This window comes from Polistes fuscatus, unplaced genomic scaffold, assembly GCF_010416935.1.
Source record: "Polistes fuscatus isolate 324 unplaced genomic scaffold, CU_Pfus_HIC Scaffold1, whole genome shotgun sequence".
Taxonomy (NCBI): Eukaryota; Metazoa; Arthropoda; class Insecta; order Hymenoptera; family Vespidae; genus Polistes; species Polistes fuscatus.
The window spans coordinates 11,906,612-11,924,433 of NW_025112997.1; the positions used below are offsets into that span (position 1 = coordinate 11,906,612).

The window sequence follows — 17,822 nt, forward strand, 5'->3', positions numbered from 1 at the left end:
ACTTACCTTTTTTTTTCCTTTTTTTTAAATCTTAACGTATTCACATCTCGTACAGCAAAATATCGCTTTCCGGTCTAGACGCACACACATAAATAACTATTTTCTTAACTACACACGAAATATCAGATTCTTTTTTCTTTTTTTCATTCCTATTCGAACGAAAAAAAATTCATAATAATCTTTCGATAAACCCAGATGATATTCTTATCATCATTAGTTTGCAGTTAATTGTGATTTGTTAATTAACGTTTAAACAATTAACCGTAATGATATGACTTCACTGTGTATAACGATCATGAAAATTATTATTATTATTATTATTATTTCACTTTATTTTACTATTATTATTATTATTATTATTATTATTATTATTATTATTATTATTATTATTATTAATATTAATATTAGAATTATTATTATCATTATTATTTCAATTATTATGCTATCTAATATAGTTGTCCAGTTGTTTGTTTTTTCTAAATCCTCTCAAATAAATTCTGCAATTCGTTTCTCTTTCGTATTTCTGTTTTTTGTTAATTCTCTCCAATAAATTTATTGAAGCGAATCGGATTTAAGCGTTATCGATGTAATATGGTAAATACAATATGTAATTATTAAATAACAATGTGAACGTCAGGCTAACGAAAGAAAAGAAATCTTGTTCTCAGAGACACACGTATTATCTCTCTTTTTCTATCTCTTATATAATATTATATTCTTTACATATCATATATTTACAAATACGGTTACTAACTAATTTTAGTTAATATCCATAAAACGATTCTTTTCATTTCCATCTCTATTTAAATTCTCGTCAAAGAGAATCACGCACTTAATAACTTGACTGCTCTCGTTTGGACGAATTCATGTAATTAATTAGTCTTACAGTTCGTTCGCTTTTCTAGGCTTGCTGCTAATTATTTATCAGACGGCTTTATAAAAAACAGTTTGTTGATAAACTCATTTAGAATTATTTCCAGTTAAACTGTGGCAACAGATTAAAATACCAATATACAAATACCGTTCACAGATACCAATACGATTAACTCCACTTTTGAATATATTTTGGAAATTTTAATAGCAAATCATTTAATTGAATGCTTGCTAACTTTTCACATTTAGAATTAATTTCTTGAACCCCCATTAAAATTACTGGAACGCCGTTAAAATGGCTTTCGACTCGATTACATTTGACAATTTTTCTTAATTATTAGTATTGTTTATAAATTAATGTTATTTTTTTGTTTTTTTTTTGCATATAAATAATAGGAAATCGTTTCGATAGGAGTTTCTTTCGGTATACATGGTTTTGTTTTTTTACACGACGGTGGCAAAGATTGCCGCGATTAATTTCGCCATAATTAAAAAGATTCATAATGAGCTTGACATCGTTAAATAACTAAATTTCGTATGGCTTTTGAACGATAAAATTATACGACAATTTATTTTCATTTTATCAATCTTTTTTTCTACTATTTATTTCATGGGATTTATCAAATTGACTAAGGAACGGCTTATATATATAGAGATCAATCAAACAATAGATCTCTCACTCTTAATCTCTTTTTTTAATATTGTTGTTGTTTATAAAAACAACATTTTCATTATGATCATAAATAATATTAAGGACGCGTTTGTTAATCAAACAATTCGCTCAAACGACATAATTATAGTTGTAACAAATTTAATAAGTGGTATAAGGAAAAAAAAAAGATAATAAAATCAATAATTAAGAAAATGGAATGTAATAAATATACGGAAGGACTTTTCGGTATTTTTTTCTCTTTTTCCTTCTTTCTTTCTTTTTTCTTTTTTTAACAATATACGTTGAACGATCAATCGTGTCAACGATTTTTCTTTTTCTTTCTTTTCCTCTTTCTCTTTTTTTTCTCCTTTTTCTTTTTTTTTTACATAAATTTACCATATTATTTTTTATAAGTTTTACAATAGAAGTTTTGAAAATTATTCTTTGTCCTATTATCCCGTTTTCCCAATAACAGATACATACATATATACCCGTGCACACGCGTGTATATGTGTATATTTATGAAGTATATTCGGTTTTAAGTACGTACATATATATTCTGTACATATCTGTGTATGTGTGTGTGTGTGTATACTTCTTCCTTTAACATATTATGTGATATATTTTTAAAATGTTTCAACAGTCGTTTTACCGAGAAAAGAAAAATAAAACAACAAATCAAAATATTTGATTTATTAATAAAATTGCAATATTTTATTTCCATTTAAAAACATGAAACTCCAATTGTAGAATTGTTTCAAAGGTATGAGTTCACGCTGCCACTCTTAATACTTCAGAAGAAAAAATATTTTATGATTTTTCTGTTCGGTAAAATGACTATTGGAACACCCTGTATATATGACATAGTTACATATAAAGGTTCGTATCAAATAATCTCGTGTATTTATACTTACAAAAACCGGATATACTGTATATACATCATTACCATCATTATCATCATCATCATCACATAATGCATTAACCGATATAACTATAACTATAATTATTCGTATATTTTCTGCGCTCTCCTTATTTTTTTGTTTTTTTGTTTTCTTTTCATTTACATTGATATATTTATCTACCTACAAACTATTAACATTATTGTTCCTATACTCTCATAAACGTTTATGTATAACTCTAATCAAATTTCACATCATCGCTCGTTTCCCCACATTTCTTTGTTCATCTCATTCACGCGTTGCATTCTGCATAAAGTTTAGAAACATTAACGACTATTATTTATGTGTATAATATGTCTATGTGGATGTTTTTATTACGTATGCATTCATGTATGTATTTATATATATATATATTTATATATAACACGTGTTTACTTCTTTATTTTACATTTATTATAGTCAAGACCTATACTCAAATGAGAAATATTTGAAACGATATAATAAAACATTAATGAAAAACAACAATGTATGAAACTCTACAATACGCACGAGCTAGTTATCAATGGAAATTAACAAAAAAAAATAAAAGAAAGATAAAATTCGTTTCAAATAGTTCATCGTTTGTATGTCATGACAAATATGACGAAAGTGCTTCTAAAAGTTGTTTTTTTGTCGAGAATAATAGTTCTCATTATTAAATATATATACACATATGTATGTATTATATATTTTTCGTATTTTATTATATATATATATATATATATATGTTTAATTCTTACTTCTCTTATTATTATCATCAATATCTCGTCATCATTATTAATATTTAATATTATCCTTATTACTATTATTATTATGATAATTATAATTATTATTAATATTATTATTATTATTATTATTATTTAGCAACTCTTCTTAACAATATTACTAATTAATGAGTATTATTAATCACCGAAGTACTGGGGAAAATATGTACCTTTTTTTGTGTCAGGCGTGCTCCATTACTCTCTTTTTCCTTTCTATTCTTATTTTTTTGTTTTCAATTAATTAATCAACGTAACATTTACAATAATTCAGATCTTTACATTAAATGCGTAGAAATATTATATATGAATTGTTAATTCATTAAAATAAGTAGGCATCTATAGATTGCAACAATGATTTTAAATTGTTGATATTTTGGAATTTTTTTTGTTTTGTTTTGCTTTGTTTAAAACATACATGCGATGAAAATATTTCATTTCATTATATTAGATTACATTTCATTTTATTTTTCAATGTATACACAAAATGATCGCGAATGAGTGTAATGGAATTCTACATAATTCAAACTTCGAAAATGTCGATATAATGATTAATAGTTATTCGACATTTACGATCTTTGATGAAACTTCGTATGAAATAATATCTCAAAAATTTCAATAAGCTTTCAATAGATGAAAACGACGTGGATAAAAACACATTGAAATTTTTGGAAATTAGTTACAAGGAAGGTGATCTGAGCTCGAATGAAGCACGATAATACTTTTGTTTACTAAGTCAATAAAAAATGTGGTACGCTTTCGTAAAAGAAATTTAAAGAGAGAATAGTATGTATGTATGTATGTATGTATGTATGTATGTACGTATGTATGTATGTATGTAAGTATGTATGTATATATATATATATATATATATGTATGTATATGTATATGTATATTGATGTATATTAGGCTAATAAGAAGGAACAATTAGTAATTCGATTATTTCTAAAACGAGAAATCGAATTACACGTTCTAGGAAATATAACTTATAGGCCAAATCATATATATCGACACTAGGCATTAATTTACGATTTCTCATAATTTTCATTTCTTACTTGAGACGTCGTTTTTTTGTTTTTTTTTCTTTTATAATTCTCTAGTATTCCATTGTTGACCCGACAGTATTAGTTATAAGGTGTGATAAGATAATAAATCTTATATAATAATATATAAAAAAAAAAAAGTTAAAATAAAAAAAGATAACAAAAGAAGCATAAGAGGAGAAAAAAAGGAAACATTAATTCTGATATAATACGATTCTCTGTCAATTTGTTTCATCATACAATATAACAAGAAGGACAAATCAAAAGAAAAAGGTGTCGTAACCGTTGGAACGCGTAACCACGCTAATTATCATAAATAAAAATATATGTGCCGTGTATAACTGCCGCGTGCTTTTATAAGATTCGTGTGTTGATAAAGATTGAATATATATATATATTTTTGTGTACAATCAACGAGTCATTGTTGATATAATAAACGATACGAATCGTTCAATCGCACTGATTGAAATTTTATAACAATAATCCTATGAAATAATCGACTACGATCACCAATGCGAGTTCGATCGTCGTTATTGATAATCAACGGGTATATTAGGGATAAAATAAAAATTAGAAAAAAAAAGAAAAAAAAAGGAAAAAAAGAAAACAAAATTAAAGAAGAAAGAATAAAAAAAACATATTAACGGCGAATACTGCGTCATTCTCTGGAATCGTCCCACTTTGCCTCTTCTGCTATTCGATCGAAACAATCAGACAGGAAGGTGTACTGTGAAAGAGGAAATATCAGAATAATTAAATCACGATAAAGAGAATAAACGTTGAAAACTTTCTGTCGAATCATACTTCCGTGAATAGTTCAGTTAAAACTAAAAGAAACAACTTACGTAAGGTGTGAAAACTTTCAACCAACGCGGTGGCCTATTATCTTGTCGAGTATATTGAAAGCAAAAGGCCATGCCTTCCTCGTCTACCTCCCATCTTGTTATGGTGTTCCATTGAAATTCGACTACTTGAGATTCTAAAGTACCATCCTCTTTCGCTGCATGTAACTTAAATGCTAAAACGCCAACAGCTGCAATAACGTGTCCTTCCTTCCTCGAGTCGCAAGTACAATGTGGAAAAACTATATCGCCATATCCGTTCAATTCCCTTGCCAATTTCAAATACTACAAAAAAAATACGTACAAAATTATATAATATTATATTATATAAAATATATATATACATGTATATTAAAACGTTAAAGCATCGAGCCTATTTTATTCGCGTCACGGTATGCCGTCATCTAATATCAAATATGACAAATATATTTTTAAAATAAGAAAATAATTTATTAACTTTTGTATCATCAGTCAATCGTAGCTGTGACGGACGCGGCCTGAACAAAAAGTATATCATCAGTCACCGCTAACTGACATGACGCTTAACATATTCAAAAACAAAATATTAAGTATATTAAATATAGGTCAAATAATATTCGTATAAAAGTTTAACCCGATATTCATCGTCATTATTAATTATTAATCGATAGACCACCAGTTTATTACCTCGTGCTTTCTAGATGCATCTTGAAGGGCCTTCAACTGATATAATCGTTCGCCAGCGCTAATGTGGCCCCTATTGACCTCGTCAACGGTCTGCCAAAAGATCCACGTCAGGGCCTGCTCGCTAAGAGACCTATTTACATTGAACAACCACCTTCTTATCGCTAAGCACGTCGCACTCGCCGTAGAGTAATTCTGAATGTAAAGTGTGTGCGGATGCTCGTGAGGTTGAAGTTTCCTCTCGAAATTGTACTCAACTATCTCAAAGAGGTAAAAATACTTGGCGGTTTCCGAATCAAGACCGACTCTACTACAAACCGCATCGTAGACGTCCTTGACCAAAGCTGCTTTCGCGACCGTCACGGTAACTACCTCGCGATCAGGTAAGAGAACCTTTAGGTCAACTGCTGGACCTTGGTCACCGTCTTCGTCCAACCTATCGGTTAGAAATTCTTGCATAGCATCACTCTCGGCAATTACCCGAACGGCACAAACTTTTTCAAGGTATTGTTCCAAACCTCGTCTTCTGGCATCCAATTGTTGTTCTGTCAATCTGTTATATATATATAATAATATTAATACAGGAAAACAAAAATATGTGCCCATAATTATTAAAGTGGTCTAAGTGAAAATTAAAAAAAAAAGTTAACACCGCATTACTTTAAACTAAATTAATTCAATGTAATTTTCACAAATATTGTCAAAAATGAATCAACAGATAATGATTGTTATTTCAACGTTATATGGAATTCATTTAGCGTTCAAATGTAATCTTTTAAATATCTCGAAACAAGAGATATATTGACTTATTAGACCAGTTCCATAATTATAAGAACATGTAACTGATAGTAGCAATATTTTGTGAAACGAATGAACTTACTGGAAAGGCCATTTTCCCGGTAACTTTGGAAAATTAAATCCAATAAATTCTTTCTTAAGTGCCATGTGAAGGGCAGCGAATTCGCGATAACGTCTAGAACACAGATGCCTTCCTGCCATGTGTACGTTGAAAACAACGTAACGTTCGTGTTTCCTTTCGCGTACATGATAATCCGGAACACTAATAGGCAATGATCGTTTCTCGCTGTAATCTATCGGTGGATAACTGAAAATATAAAATAAAGATAAGTTTAAAAAAAGAAATAAAGAAAGATATACGTTCTGCATGTAGAAATAACTTTTGTTCAAGGATAAACGACGATCAAAGACCACTCTATTTTTTTTACCTGAGATCTTCGCAAGGTTCCAGCCTTTCAGCTTCTTGCGGTGTCACGGATATCACTGTCAACGTCAGTACGTCACCGCCAGATTTGATCAAGTCAACGACCTGCTTGTGAGTGGCACCCTCAACGTTCACCTTATTGCTAAAGAAAAAAAAAAAAAAGAAAACATGAGAAAGGAAGAAAGTGAAAAAGAGAGAAAGAGATAGGTTCCGTTCGTTAGCAGCCTTGCTGCTAACTTTTCCTACGGCCTTCTTCTTCTTCTTCTTACCGGGGGGCCTTGGGCAAGTCTTTTAATTGGATTTCGGGATACGACAAGTTCGCGTGTTGTCTCTTACGAATCTCCAACCATTCGGCGCACTGCACAGCCGTCACGTAACACGTTAACATTATGTTATTTTTATTCTTTCTTCACTTCTTTTTTCTTTTCTTTTCTTTTCTTTATATTCTTTTTTTCTCTTTTCTTTTCTTTTCAAACGTATAATTTATTTAACAAGTTCGAGAACCCTCCCCCCACTGAACATATTGTCTTTTCTTTTTAAAACCACAATATCTTTGAAAATTTCTCTTTACTATTGAGAAACGCACTTTCGAAGCAAAACACGATATTGGCAATGTTTCCTCCTCCGATTCATGTGTTGAAAAGAATTGAAGAAATACAAGACACAACAGGACACACGGGTGATCGTGCTTATACCTGCGATAAACGAGCTTTGAATTCCGATAGTGAAAGGACAAGCACGATTGGTTGCTTTCGGAGGCACGACACTCTCAACATTCTTTCTCTTTCACGCGAGCAACTTCATAAAACAACAAACTTGTTTTATACAGGGCGATACACCAACTGTTAGCACCTAAATATTTCCGTTATTTGTTATAATATAGAAAAATATTGTATACAAAATTTATACGTCACGAAGTAGTACATAAGGTAGTATAAATATTTTTTGCCTGGTTGGAAGTGTACACAGAAGTTCTTATGGTCACCATGCTTTTTTTAAATAGATTTTCATATGTTTTTCTATAGCATGATAGTGGATCATGAGCGGAGTACAACGACGTATGATTCAAGGTAACATTGTATCAGTGCCAACAGCCATAATTTCGTACATTTACTGTAAATTGAAGCCTCGATAATAATAAAAATTCGAAAACTATACTTATTATTTTATCTTGTAATATTGATCTTATATATATTATAACAAATAATGGAAATATTTAGATGCTAATTGTTGGTGGACCACCCTGTATTATACTTGTTACTATCACTTAGATTGACGGCAACTTTCTTTCATTACTCAAGATATATATATATATATATGTTGTATATACTTTTCTGAGTACATGTAAAATAAAAAGAAAAAAATTTTTTTGTGATTGCAAAGATAAAAAAAATCTTTGCTTTTTTAACTTTCCACAACTCAATTTTTATTCAGTATATGAAAAAAACCACTACTTTATATTTTTATATTAAAAATATATATAATATAATTTAATATTATATATATTACTACTAATACTATAATATATTATATATATATATAGAATATACAACGTTACTTATGCAACCCTACAAAAACTCACACCGATTGATAATACAATTTGTACAATGCTTGCTTTAAAAAATATTAAGCTACTTGTAATAATGTAACTTTGTTCTTCAATATTTTTTTTATAAAATCCAAAATAACAGATATTTTTTAAGTGGTTTATGATACTACATACTTCAGTATTAAAGTATATTAATACCAACTCTTTGAATTAAAAATAAGAATGAATGTTCGTATGCGATCAAATAAATTGAAATTAATAAAATACAGATGTTACTTGAAAGTAACATGGCGTTATACAAAATTAACACGTACAATGATTCCCAAAAAATATGTGAACTTTATAGTAGCATATTTCAATTTTTTATGAAGCAATCAATTTGAATATTATTTACAGCAATAGTTCATTTATAATTCTTGATAAACATACGTATATATTGTATTACACAATGAAAAGGATTGAACAAGAAGAAAGTATTGGAATATTTTAGCGAATTATCGTATTTAACAAATTTGATCGATTAATTAGATCATAGTTAAAATGTTTCTTAATAAGACACACGCACTACACGAAGTTTACGTTCCGTATGTTCTGAAATGATTGCTTAAACGTCGACCTCACATATTATCGTTCACCCACCAACATAAAAGATAACTCTTCAAAAGAGTTCCTACCGATAATGCGATATAAAATACTTTAATACTTATAAACAAATTGTTTTACGAAAAGAACGAAAAAAAAAAACAAGCAATATATAAGAATAATTGATAATTAATAACACTCTGATTTAACTTCTCGTAATATTTTTCCTTCTAATTCGTCCAACATAAATGAGAGATAACGAATTAATGTGAATATATATTTAAAAACAATTATATGACAGGAAAGTTGATAAGAAAATAATATTGTATTGTGGGTTAGTCAGAAACTAATGGATTACCATCGATCGAAATATAATGTAAAATAATAACAGGTTTAGGAAATGCGAATATCGTTGTACTTTAAACCATCTGATAATTAATCTCACGTTGGAAGATGAGATAATGTATAATTTCATTTATTATTTTGTTTTGTTTTGTTTTTTTTTACAAGCCAATTTTGTAGTCATTTTATAAGAAAATTATATAACACGTGAAAGTTTTACAATTATAATAATTAATAATACTAGTAATTATAGTAAAAATAATACTAGTATTACTTATACTATAATATAAGTATAATTATGCAGTAGATATAATTATATTAAACCACAGTATAATGTAGAAGCATACTTATTTATTATACTAGTTAATGAAATGGTACTTATATAGAATATTTATTTATAATATATTAATATATGAATAATTGTATATACTAATATAAAATGTAACATATACTTAAAAAAGAAGATTATGTAAAATTTGCTAACCAATAAAAAAAAAATAAAAATAAAAAAAAATACAGATATATCAATGTAAAAGATTAGCATAAAATTGCAAAGAGTTTAAATATCGTTTATCTTATATTTCCCTAATATTATTTATCAACAAATCATCATCTGTTTTATTAATTTCCGTTAATATAATACATTAGATGGGCCTTATGTAAAATAAATTAGCCGTATTATCCGCTTTAAATATTACGCATGGATAAAATGACTTGATTATATATTTTTACAACGTTGACGGTTCGTCGAAAAATCGGCTAATTAAGAAGACATAAGATGATACACAACATACGCGCACACACACACACACGCACACACACACACACATATGGTGCTTGATTGAGCACGTTCGATCGCTATTAATAATAAATATCGATTGCTATTAATAAAATACGAAAGAAAGGATCACGTCAGAGCATATAGACCACAAGGATAGAAACAATTATATTTCAGTGAGTGTAAAAGTAACGGGATACCTCGAGTACTCGTTTAGTTTGCGGTTAAATGTTCGCTCATCACGTCGTATAGATTCGATTTCAAAACTACGTAAGAATGAAAATGATTTAAATAATAGGATAGAATAGACAAATAAAGAGATGAAAAAAGGAAAACGTAATTCAACGAAAAGCTACGTTTTTATTCTTTCTTTCTTTCTTTTTTTTTATTTTTATTAAACGTTATTTTTTTATCTTATTTTTATTTACACTTCTTACTTTCGATTATTATCTTTTATCTTAATGCAAGAATGTAAGATAGATGAAGATTAAAGAAAGAGAATGGACACGTCAATGATCTGGCATGTAAGTGGTAATTATATAAATACATATATATACAGTATGTTTGTAACCGGTTAAGTAGTGTCTATAATGTGAATAACATTCACTAATGGATTATATTTATTTTATATTATAAAAATACGTGTATAAAATACAATAAAAAGAAATTATATATAAATTGGAAGAAGAATTCTTAATAGTTCTATGTGAAATTTATTAATAATTTAAAAAACAAAAAAGAAGCTTTAACAGAACTTCGGTTGCATTTTTAAAGAAAAAAATATCAACGTACGTAGTACACGCATATATATATATACATATTTATTTTGATTAAAAATGTAGAATTTATTTTATATTAATAATGTAAAAAAAAAAAATCATAGTACGATGGCATTTCTTCATCTGCATAATGTATAAATACAAAGTTCCTTGTTGAATTTATAAAAGAAAAAAAAATAAGTTATTTAATTTTTTATTAACGTGGGAATACTTCTATCAATCACGATTCGTGTTTATAAAAGCTAGGCGTCGTATCAACATTGGACAAATTGCGTTAATCGATCAATTTCAATCGTAAAAAGGCGTCATTAATTCAGAATTGTTCTTTCCTTTTTTTTCTTTTTTTTTTTTAATCTTTATTTCCTTTCGTGTCACGATAAATTTATCGTCGAAATTTGTCCAGTTAACAAGTTGCAAACATGGAAGCCTATCGACAGCTTGAACTGGATTTAAAGAGGGGTAACGGTAACTAAGCGCGTGACTGAGTCCAACGTCGAATAATATACACGAGACTTGGATCGATCTTACGTTAGACGAGACTTCCTTCGATAATTATACTTCTAAAGTTTCCCCCGTTTAAATTATTTAAATAATAGAGCACAAAAAAAAAAAGTAAGCGAGCTGAAAAATTCTTAAATTTTATTCAAACAAATCCACCCATATCATCTTGACTTTTTAATCTAATTTTCTTCTTGCATATTATATACAATTACAAATAAATTTTTTAAAACTACTGACATAACTGTAAATCTTACAATTAGAAGAGTAATTGATATTTGTTTATAATCATTTAAAAATTTTTCCTGCCACACCTTGAAGACTTTTGGCTCATCCTGTATTACATATATTTAAATATTAATGAATCATTGGTAGATTATTAATGAATCTTTCAAAGTGTTTGTGTTTTATCGGTTTTTTTTTCTTGTATTCGTTTATTTTCTAATATTTTGTCGCTAACCGTCAGTCTGCAAAATTCCTCGCACATTTTTTTTCCTATTCTCTACGACTAGTTAATTATATCTAATGTCAAAATGAAAAACTTTATAACTTTATATTAGCTTGTCTTGTTGTCTTGTTAACGACAAATTTGCATATCGTTATATGCGTATTTTTATAAACTGCAATCAAAATATGTGTAACGTCATAAAGATAAAGGACCCTAGACGTTGAAATTTTGAAAGTATGACCATGAACCAATTTTTTCTTTATGACATTTTTATAATACAATGAAAATCAAATGAAATATTACAAATACGGGGTGGTATATATTTATGAATTGTTGCGATAGAAAAAACAAATAAACTTACAATATTACTTTGTAATACCAACAAAGCGAGAAATCGCGAGAATCGTTGAATACAAACTCGAGGACGAACGAAAAAGATTAAAGGGGATAAAAGTCGTTGAAACGACGACAAGAGAGATGAGAGAGAAAGAGAGAGATAAGATCAACGAACAGGATGATGAAGTCTGTTAACCCCTCGTCGCCTGCATAGAACGGATCGTGAAATTCCCTTTGATTGTTCGTGTCGTTAGAATCGATTAGTCGATACGTAGATTTTTTTTTAACGCGTTCTTTTCGATGCTATTTGTTCGAGGTCGTGTAACATAAGAGAAAACTTTCATATATCGTAGCATGTAGTTAAGCTTTATAGTTAATAGTACCGATCCAAATTAGATCCGATAGAACAGCACGACTCTACTAACAGAATATTGATTTTCAAATTACAGGAAGAAATGAGAACGGATAACTTACGAGCATTGTTGTAAAAAGAAAGTTGTAGACATTAAAGACGAATCAAATTGAAATCTAATACATAAACTATTCGTTTCTCGTGTAATTCATATTTTATCTAGTTATTTCTGATGAATAATCTAAATTATAAACTTCAACGATTAATTATACATTATAATTCATTATATTTATATACATGGAATTATATGAAATTATGTGATAAATTTTTTTTGTTATAAAATTTGAAACAATATTAAAAATATTTCGTGTATTTGAATATGTATAAATTATATTATTAATGAGATAATTATGTATATACGTGTAATATATTGAATTAAGATATAACGTATGTACTTACTTTTATAAGATTAGTATAAAAAAAACTTGGTAAAATTGTTTGCCTAATTGTCGAAAAATCGCGACAGGTGTTGTCTTGATCGTCGTTCGAATGATACTAAACATTTTGTAAACAGTCGGTCTCCTTTCATAAGTCATTTCTTAGAATTATCGGCAATAAAAACATTTTCATAAGAGAGATCAAATTATTTGTATACATTTACTGAGAATATTCATCGGCCGATGTATCTCATATTATTAAAGTATTTTTTCTTTCACCAGAGAATTAGATTTCGAAATGATTTCGTCGGAAATATGTATGTGCATGTGTATGCATGTTAAATATCACATTTTTTAATTTAATAATACAATCGTTAGGATGTTTTTATAGAATTTAGAAAGTGAAATTTCAACATATCTATATATCATATTGTTAATGGAAAAAAATAAAATATAACGTATGAGAATATGTATCATAGATTTTTACCGTTATATAAAATGAATTCATTTGTTTAAATTATAGACTTTACAACGAATACATTTGAATTTCAACCAAAAATTAAAGCTAATAAATTCTTAATCTTCGAATGATAGAAATTCTTCATTTTGATAGATATCATCGATGGAAAAGATTATAAAATTTTTTCGTGCAGAAAAAAGGAAAAAAATTATTAATTGTAAAAAATTAAACAAGAATAGAAACGTAAGACTGATAAAATTCCGCCTATCATGGGCAGTTCGTCAACGATATTCGATACAAAATTGATACAGCTTAACTCGTAACGGTGGGAGGAAACTCTCGGTTTACACTCGATTACAGGCACGTTTGTTAGAAAATTTGTCAATGAAACACAAAAATGAACCAACGTGGAATAAATATCGTTGTATGCTTTGAAAAAAAAAAATAAAATAAAATAATAAAATACAAAAGAAAAGGAAACGAAAATATCATCAAACGGATCGTTCAATTTTTGGCGCCTATTTATTTATGGCGCCAAATCACGTTCGAATGGTCGGCATTTTTACCGATACAAATTGAATCATTTGACGTATTATTATCTTTTTAAATATATATATATATATATATATATATATATATATAGATATATTTAATAATTTTTTGATAGAAAAGCAACGAATAAAAATATATTACGAACTTTATATAATGATTTCGCCCTTTTTTTCTTCTTATGCCTTATGAACGATTATATAATATAACGCATCTAATAACATTTAGACATTATATAATAACACAATGCCATTATAAGCAAGAACGGAACGGCAGTCTAAATAAACGCCGAAAAAACTTCACGGTCACTTTCTTGGCTTCCAGCCAAGTCAGGAAAACTAATATCAATTGATAAGAAGAATCTAGGGAACACACAAAGAATTGTCTCCCTTTGATGTCATGAAACCTTTTTTTTCCTTTTCTTGTTTTTTACTTCGTCAAATTAGAAAGAATCGTCCATAAATTCTTATTTCACTACGAACAAGAGAAACAAAGACGAAAAAAAAAACTTCAAAGAGACGAAGAAAGTTCTATATAAGAAAGTTCTATAACGCGACAAAGAAAGATCAATTTCCGAGAGCGACATCGAAGAACGATTGAACACCGGCTTGAAAGTACCAGGGACGACTTCTTCAACCCGTTTTCGATCACTACTCTCTCTTTCTTTCTCTCTCTCTCTCTCTCTATCTCTCTTTCTCTTTCGAAGAAACTTCCTATACTTTGTTTTACAAAGAATCAAAGTTTTCTGTCCCCCTATCATTCTCTCTCTGTCTATCTGTGTCTCTTCTTTCTCTCTTTCACTCTTATTCTTTCGCAATGGGCCATTTTGGGCCAAAGTTTCGCGTCGTTCGTCGTCGGCCGATCGTTAAGTTCCGCAAACGAGAACAAACGTCGAGAGAAAGAGAGAGAAAGGTATAAACAGCCCATCGTTCGATCGTACTTTAAGATTCTTTTGTAAAATCTTCTAAGAAATGTATAAGTAAGTACTAATAAAAATTAAAACATAATCGTTATCTTTAATTTTTGATGAGATTGTAATGTACGGTAAAAGATTAGATTTCTTTTTAAATAAATGTGAAGAGAGAGAAAGAGAGAGAGAGAGAGAGAGAGAGAGAGAGAGAGAGAGAGAGAGAGAGAGAGAAGACGAGAGAATTAAATGAAATAATAAGAATGAGAAATGAATACTCACACTTCGAGTATTCGATCACCCTTGCGAACACCGGCCTTTTCGGCAGCTCCTCGGGGTAAAACAGCACTGACATGTTGCAAGGGTGCATAAAGTTCACCGTTGATACTTCTCAATTGTCCACCCTCGCTGACCTGACCTCGAACATTGAACCCAAAACCAGTCTCCGTTTTGTAGATGGTAACGCATCTAGGTCCTTGTCCAACATTTGGATTATTCATTTGTTGTTGTTGTTGTTGATTGACAAGATTATGTTGCGGCACTCGACCATTGTTGATCACCGTATTCACCGTTGTCGTAGTTGTCGTAGTCGTTGTTGCCATTGCCGTGTTCGTACTCGTTGTCGACGCCATTATCGTCGTGGTCATCACACTCGTCGTATCGTTTATAGGATGGACGCTCGCGTTCATTCCGCGAATACCGTCCTCCTTCACCTCAGATCTTGTTTGACGCAGCTCCTGCTTCTGCCGCTGTCGCACTTCTTCTTCCTCCTCCTGCACCTCCGAATCACGATCCGCCATCTTACCCTCTGGCTGCCCATTGATGCGCCGTTCTCGTACCACGGCGCACCGTCAGAGTGCGCTGTGCACTTGTGCGCCATTAATGCTGGTGCGACAGAAAGAGATAGATAGAGGGAAAGAGAGAGAGAGAGAGAGAGAGAGACAACCAAGTTTACTTTATATATTATATATGTATGTAGGTAGTACTATTAACCTGACCGAAAAGTTCATGCCAATTTTAAAATATCTTTTTAAAGCAACACTTTTATATATATATATATATAAATATTTATATATATTTTTACTTTTATGTTTTATAAATAAAAAATATTTACTTAAAATATTTATATATAAAAATGTATATTGAATATACATGTATATTTATAAATCGTCCTGAACTTTGCAAACAGCCTAATATATTACCAGTGGCTTATAAGAAAAACGTCCACCGATGAAATAAGACAGAGATAAATGACTTGGTCTCTTATGCGCAAGATGTTATATGATATATGCGCAGGCGGTTAAATATAAAATTAAAACATGTCACCGTTGTAGGTACGCATAAAAGTAGAATACAACATAGAAATTTAATTATAAACTGCACTATAATATATTTTAATAATAGAAATGTTAAATTGTCTTCAATATTTAAGAATACATTTAATTAATAAACTTTGCACTACTTTAACCTCTAAATAGCGTATTATAGCACAAGAGTTAAACATACCCGCTTTCTTTTATTGAGAAAATTATCACGCATGCGTATAACGAATCAAGTCTTCTATCGAAAAGAGAGAATGAAATCGTCTCAATAATATTTTCAATTTATTTTCCAAACTTAATTGCAAAGAAATATTATTACACATGATTTACTTAGACTACATCCTTCCCTTCTTACTTTTTCTCTATTAGTTCATTTCTTGATATTTTAAATTTGTTTATCTGATTGTAAGAGAGAGAATATGAATTGATCGTTTTAATACTTTCTTATTTTTTTAATTTTATATTTATTTTCTCTTTTTATATTATTTGCTTATTTTCCAGGCCGACATTTATTTCCATCAATTTACATTCACTTTTATCTACTAGAGTTAAGTGATTCGCGAAAGTAATAATATTCGTCAATTTCGGAATTAGCGGGAAAATTCAATTGAATTCAATCGTCGAAGGGGTAAAGAAATTTTATAATAATTAATTTAACATAAATCCGATAGAGTAATGCATGATGGTGATATGTTACTCTATTAATTCTCTCTCCCTTTCTCTTTCTTTCTCTTTCTTTTAGTATAAATTAAATAAAATAATAAGTTATCTAATTGTTGCTAATCTATTAAATATAGAAATTAATCCGATGCCTTGATATTAAATTATTTATAATTCTAGTTTAAATGTAAATAATTGCCTGCCATTTTATAACATTTAAGTACCAACACTTATAGTTATGAATCATTTGACAATTAGTCAAAACAAAAACTATTAATATCCAAGATGGCAAGACTTAAATATTTATTTTAAAAAGCCACACCGAATTAATTTCTACACGTAATAAAAGTAAACAAATAAAAATGTAGATGTACAAAATTATTACGATTCATTTTTGATAGAGTATATTTCACAATACAAAGATACTACTACTTGCAAAATTCAAATTTTTCTCTAAAGATTCTAATTTGTCAATTGCAGCAATACAATTTATCTTTGCTTTGCCGTCTTTAATTAAATTTAAGAGAAATATTTGATAAATATACTACGTCGCTTTATTATCTTCTATTCAAACGAATCGATGATGATATATCGTTATAGATACGTACGTGGAAATAAATAATCATAATACTCGAAGGATAAATAATCTTCATATAAGCCAAGAAAACTAATTGTAAGACAATTATTTTTCCTTTCATTTACCATTTATATCTGCAATATATATTAAATAATCGTTAATTTTTTTTTTTAAATACAATCGTATGCGATGATAAATTAGTCATCGTATTTACAATTTTTATTTTTCTTTCTTTCTTTCTTTCTTTTTGCT

At 28.9% G+C, this 17,822-nt stretch overlaps 1 protein-coding gene across 1 annotated transcript; it reads right to left on the reverse strand.

Annotated features, from left to right (window-relative positions):
- Positions 1–4,275: 4,275 nt before the first annotated feature.
- Positions 4,276–15,911, reverse strand: LOC122524581 (sorting nexin-27). The gene is made up of 6 exons (XM_043646938.1): positions 15,294–15,911; positions 6,999–7,136; positions 6,653–6,877; positions 5,776–6,325; positions 5,113–5,394; positions 4,276–4,994 (listed from the first exon to the last, which is right to left on the reverse strand). The coding sequence occupies exons 1-6, from the start codon at positions 15,809–15,811 to the stop codon at positions 4,926–4,928; spliced, it is 1,782 nt and encodes a 593-aa protein (XP_043502873.1). The 5' UTR covers positions 15,812–15,911; the 3' UTR covers positions 4,276–4,925.
- Positions 15,912–17,822: the final 1,911 nt, after the last annotated feature.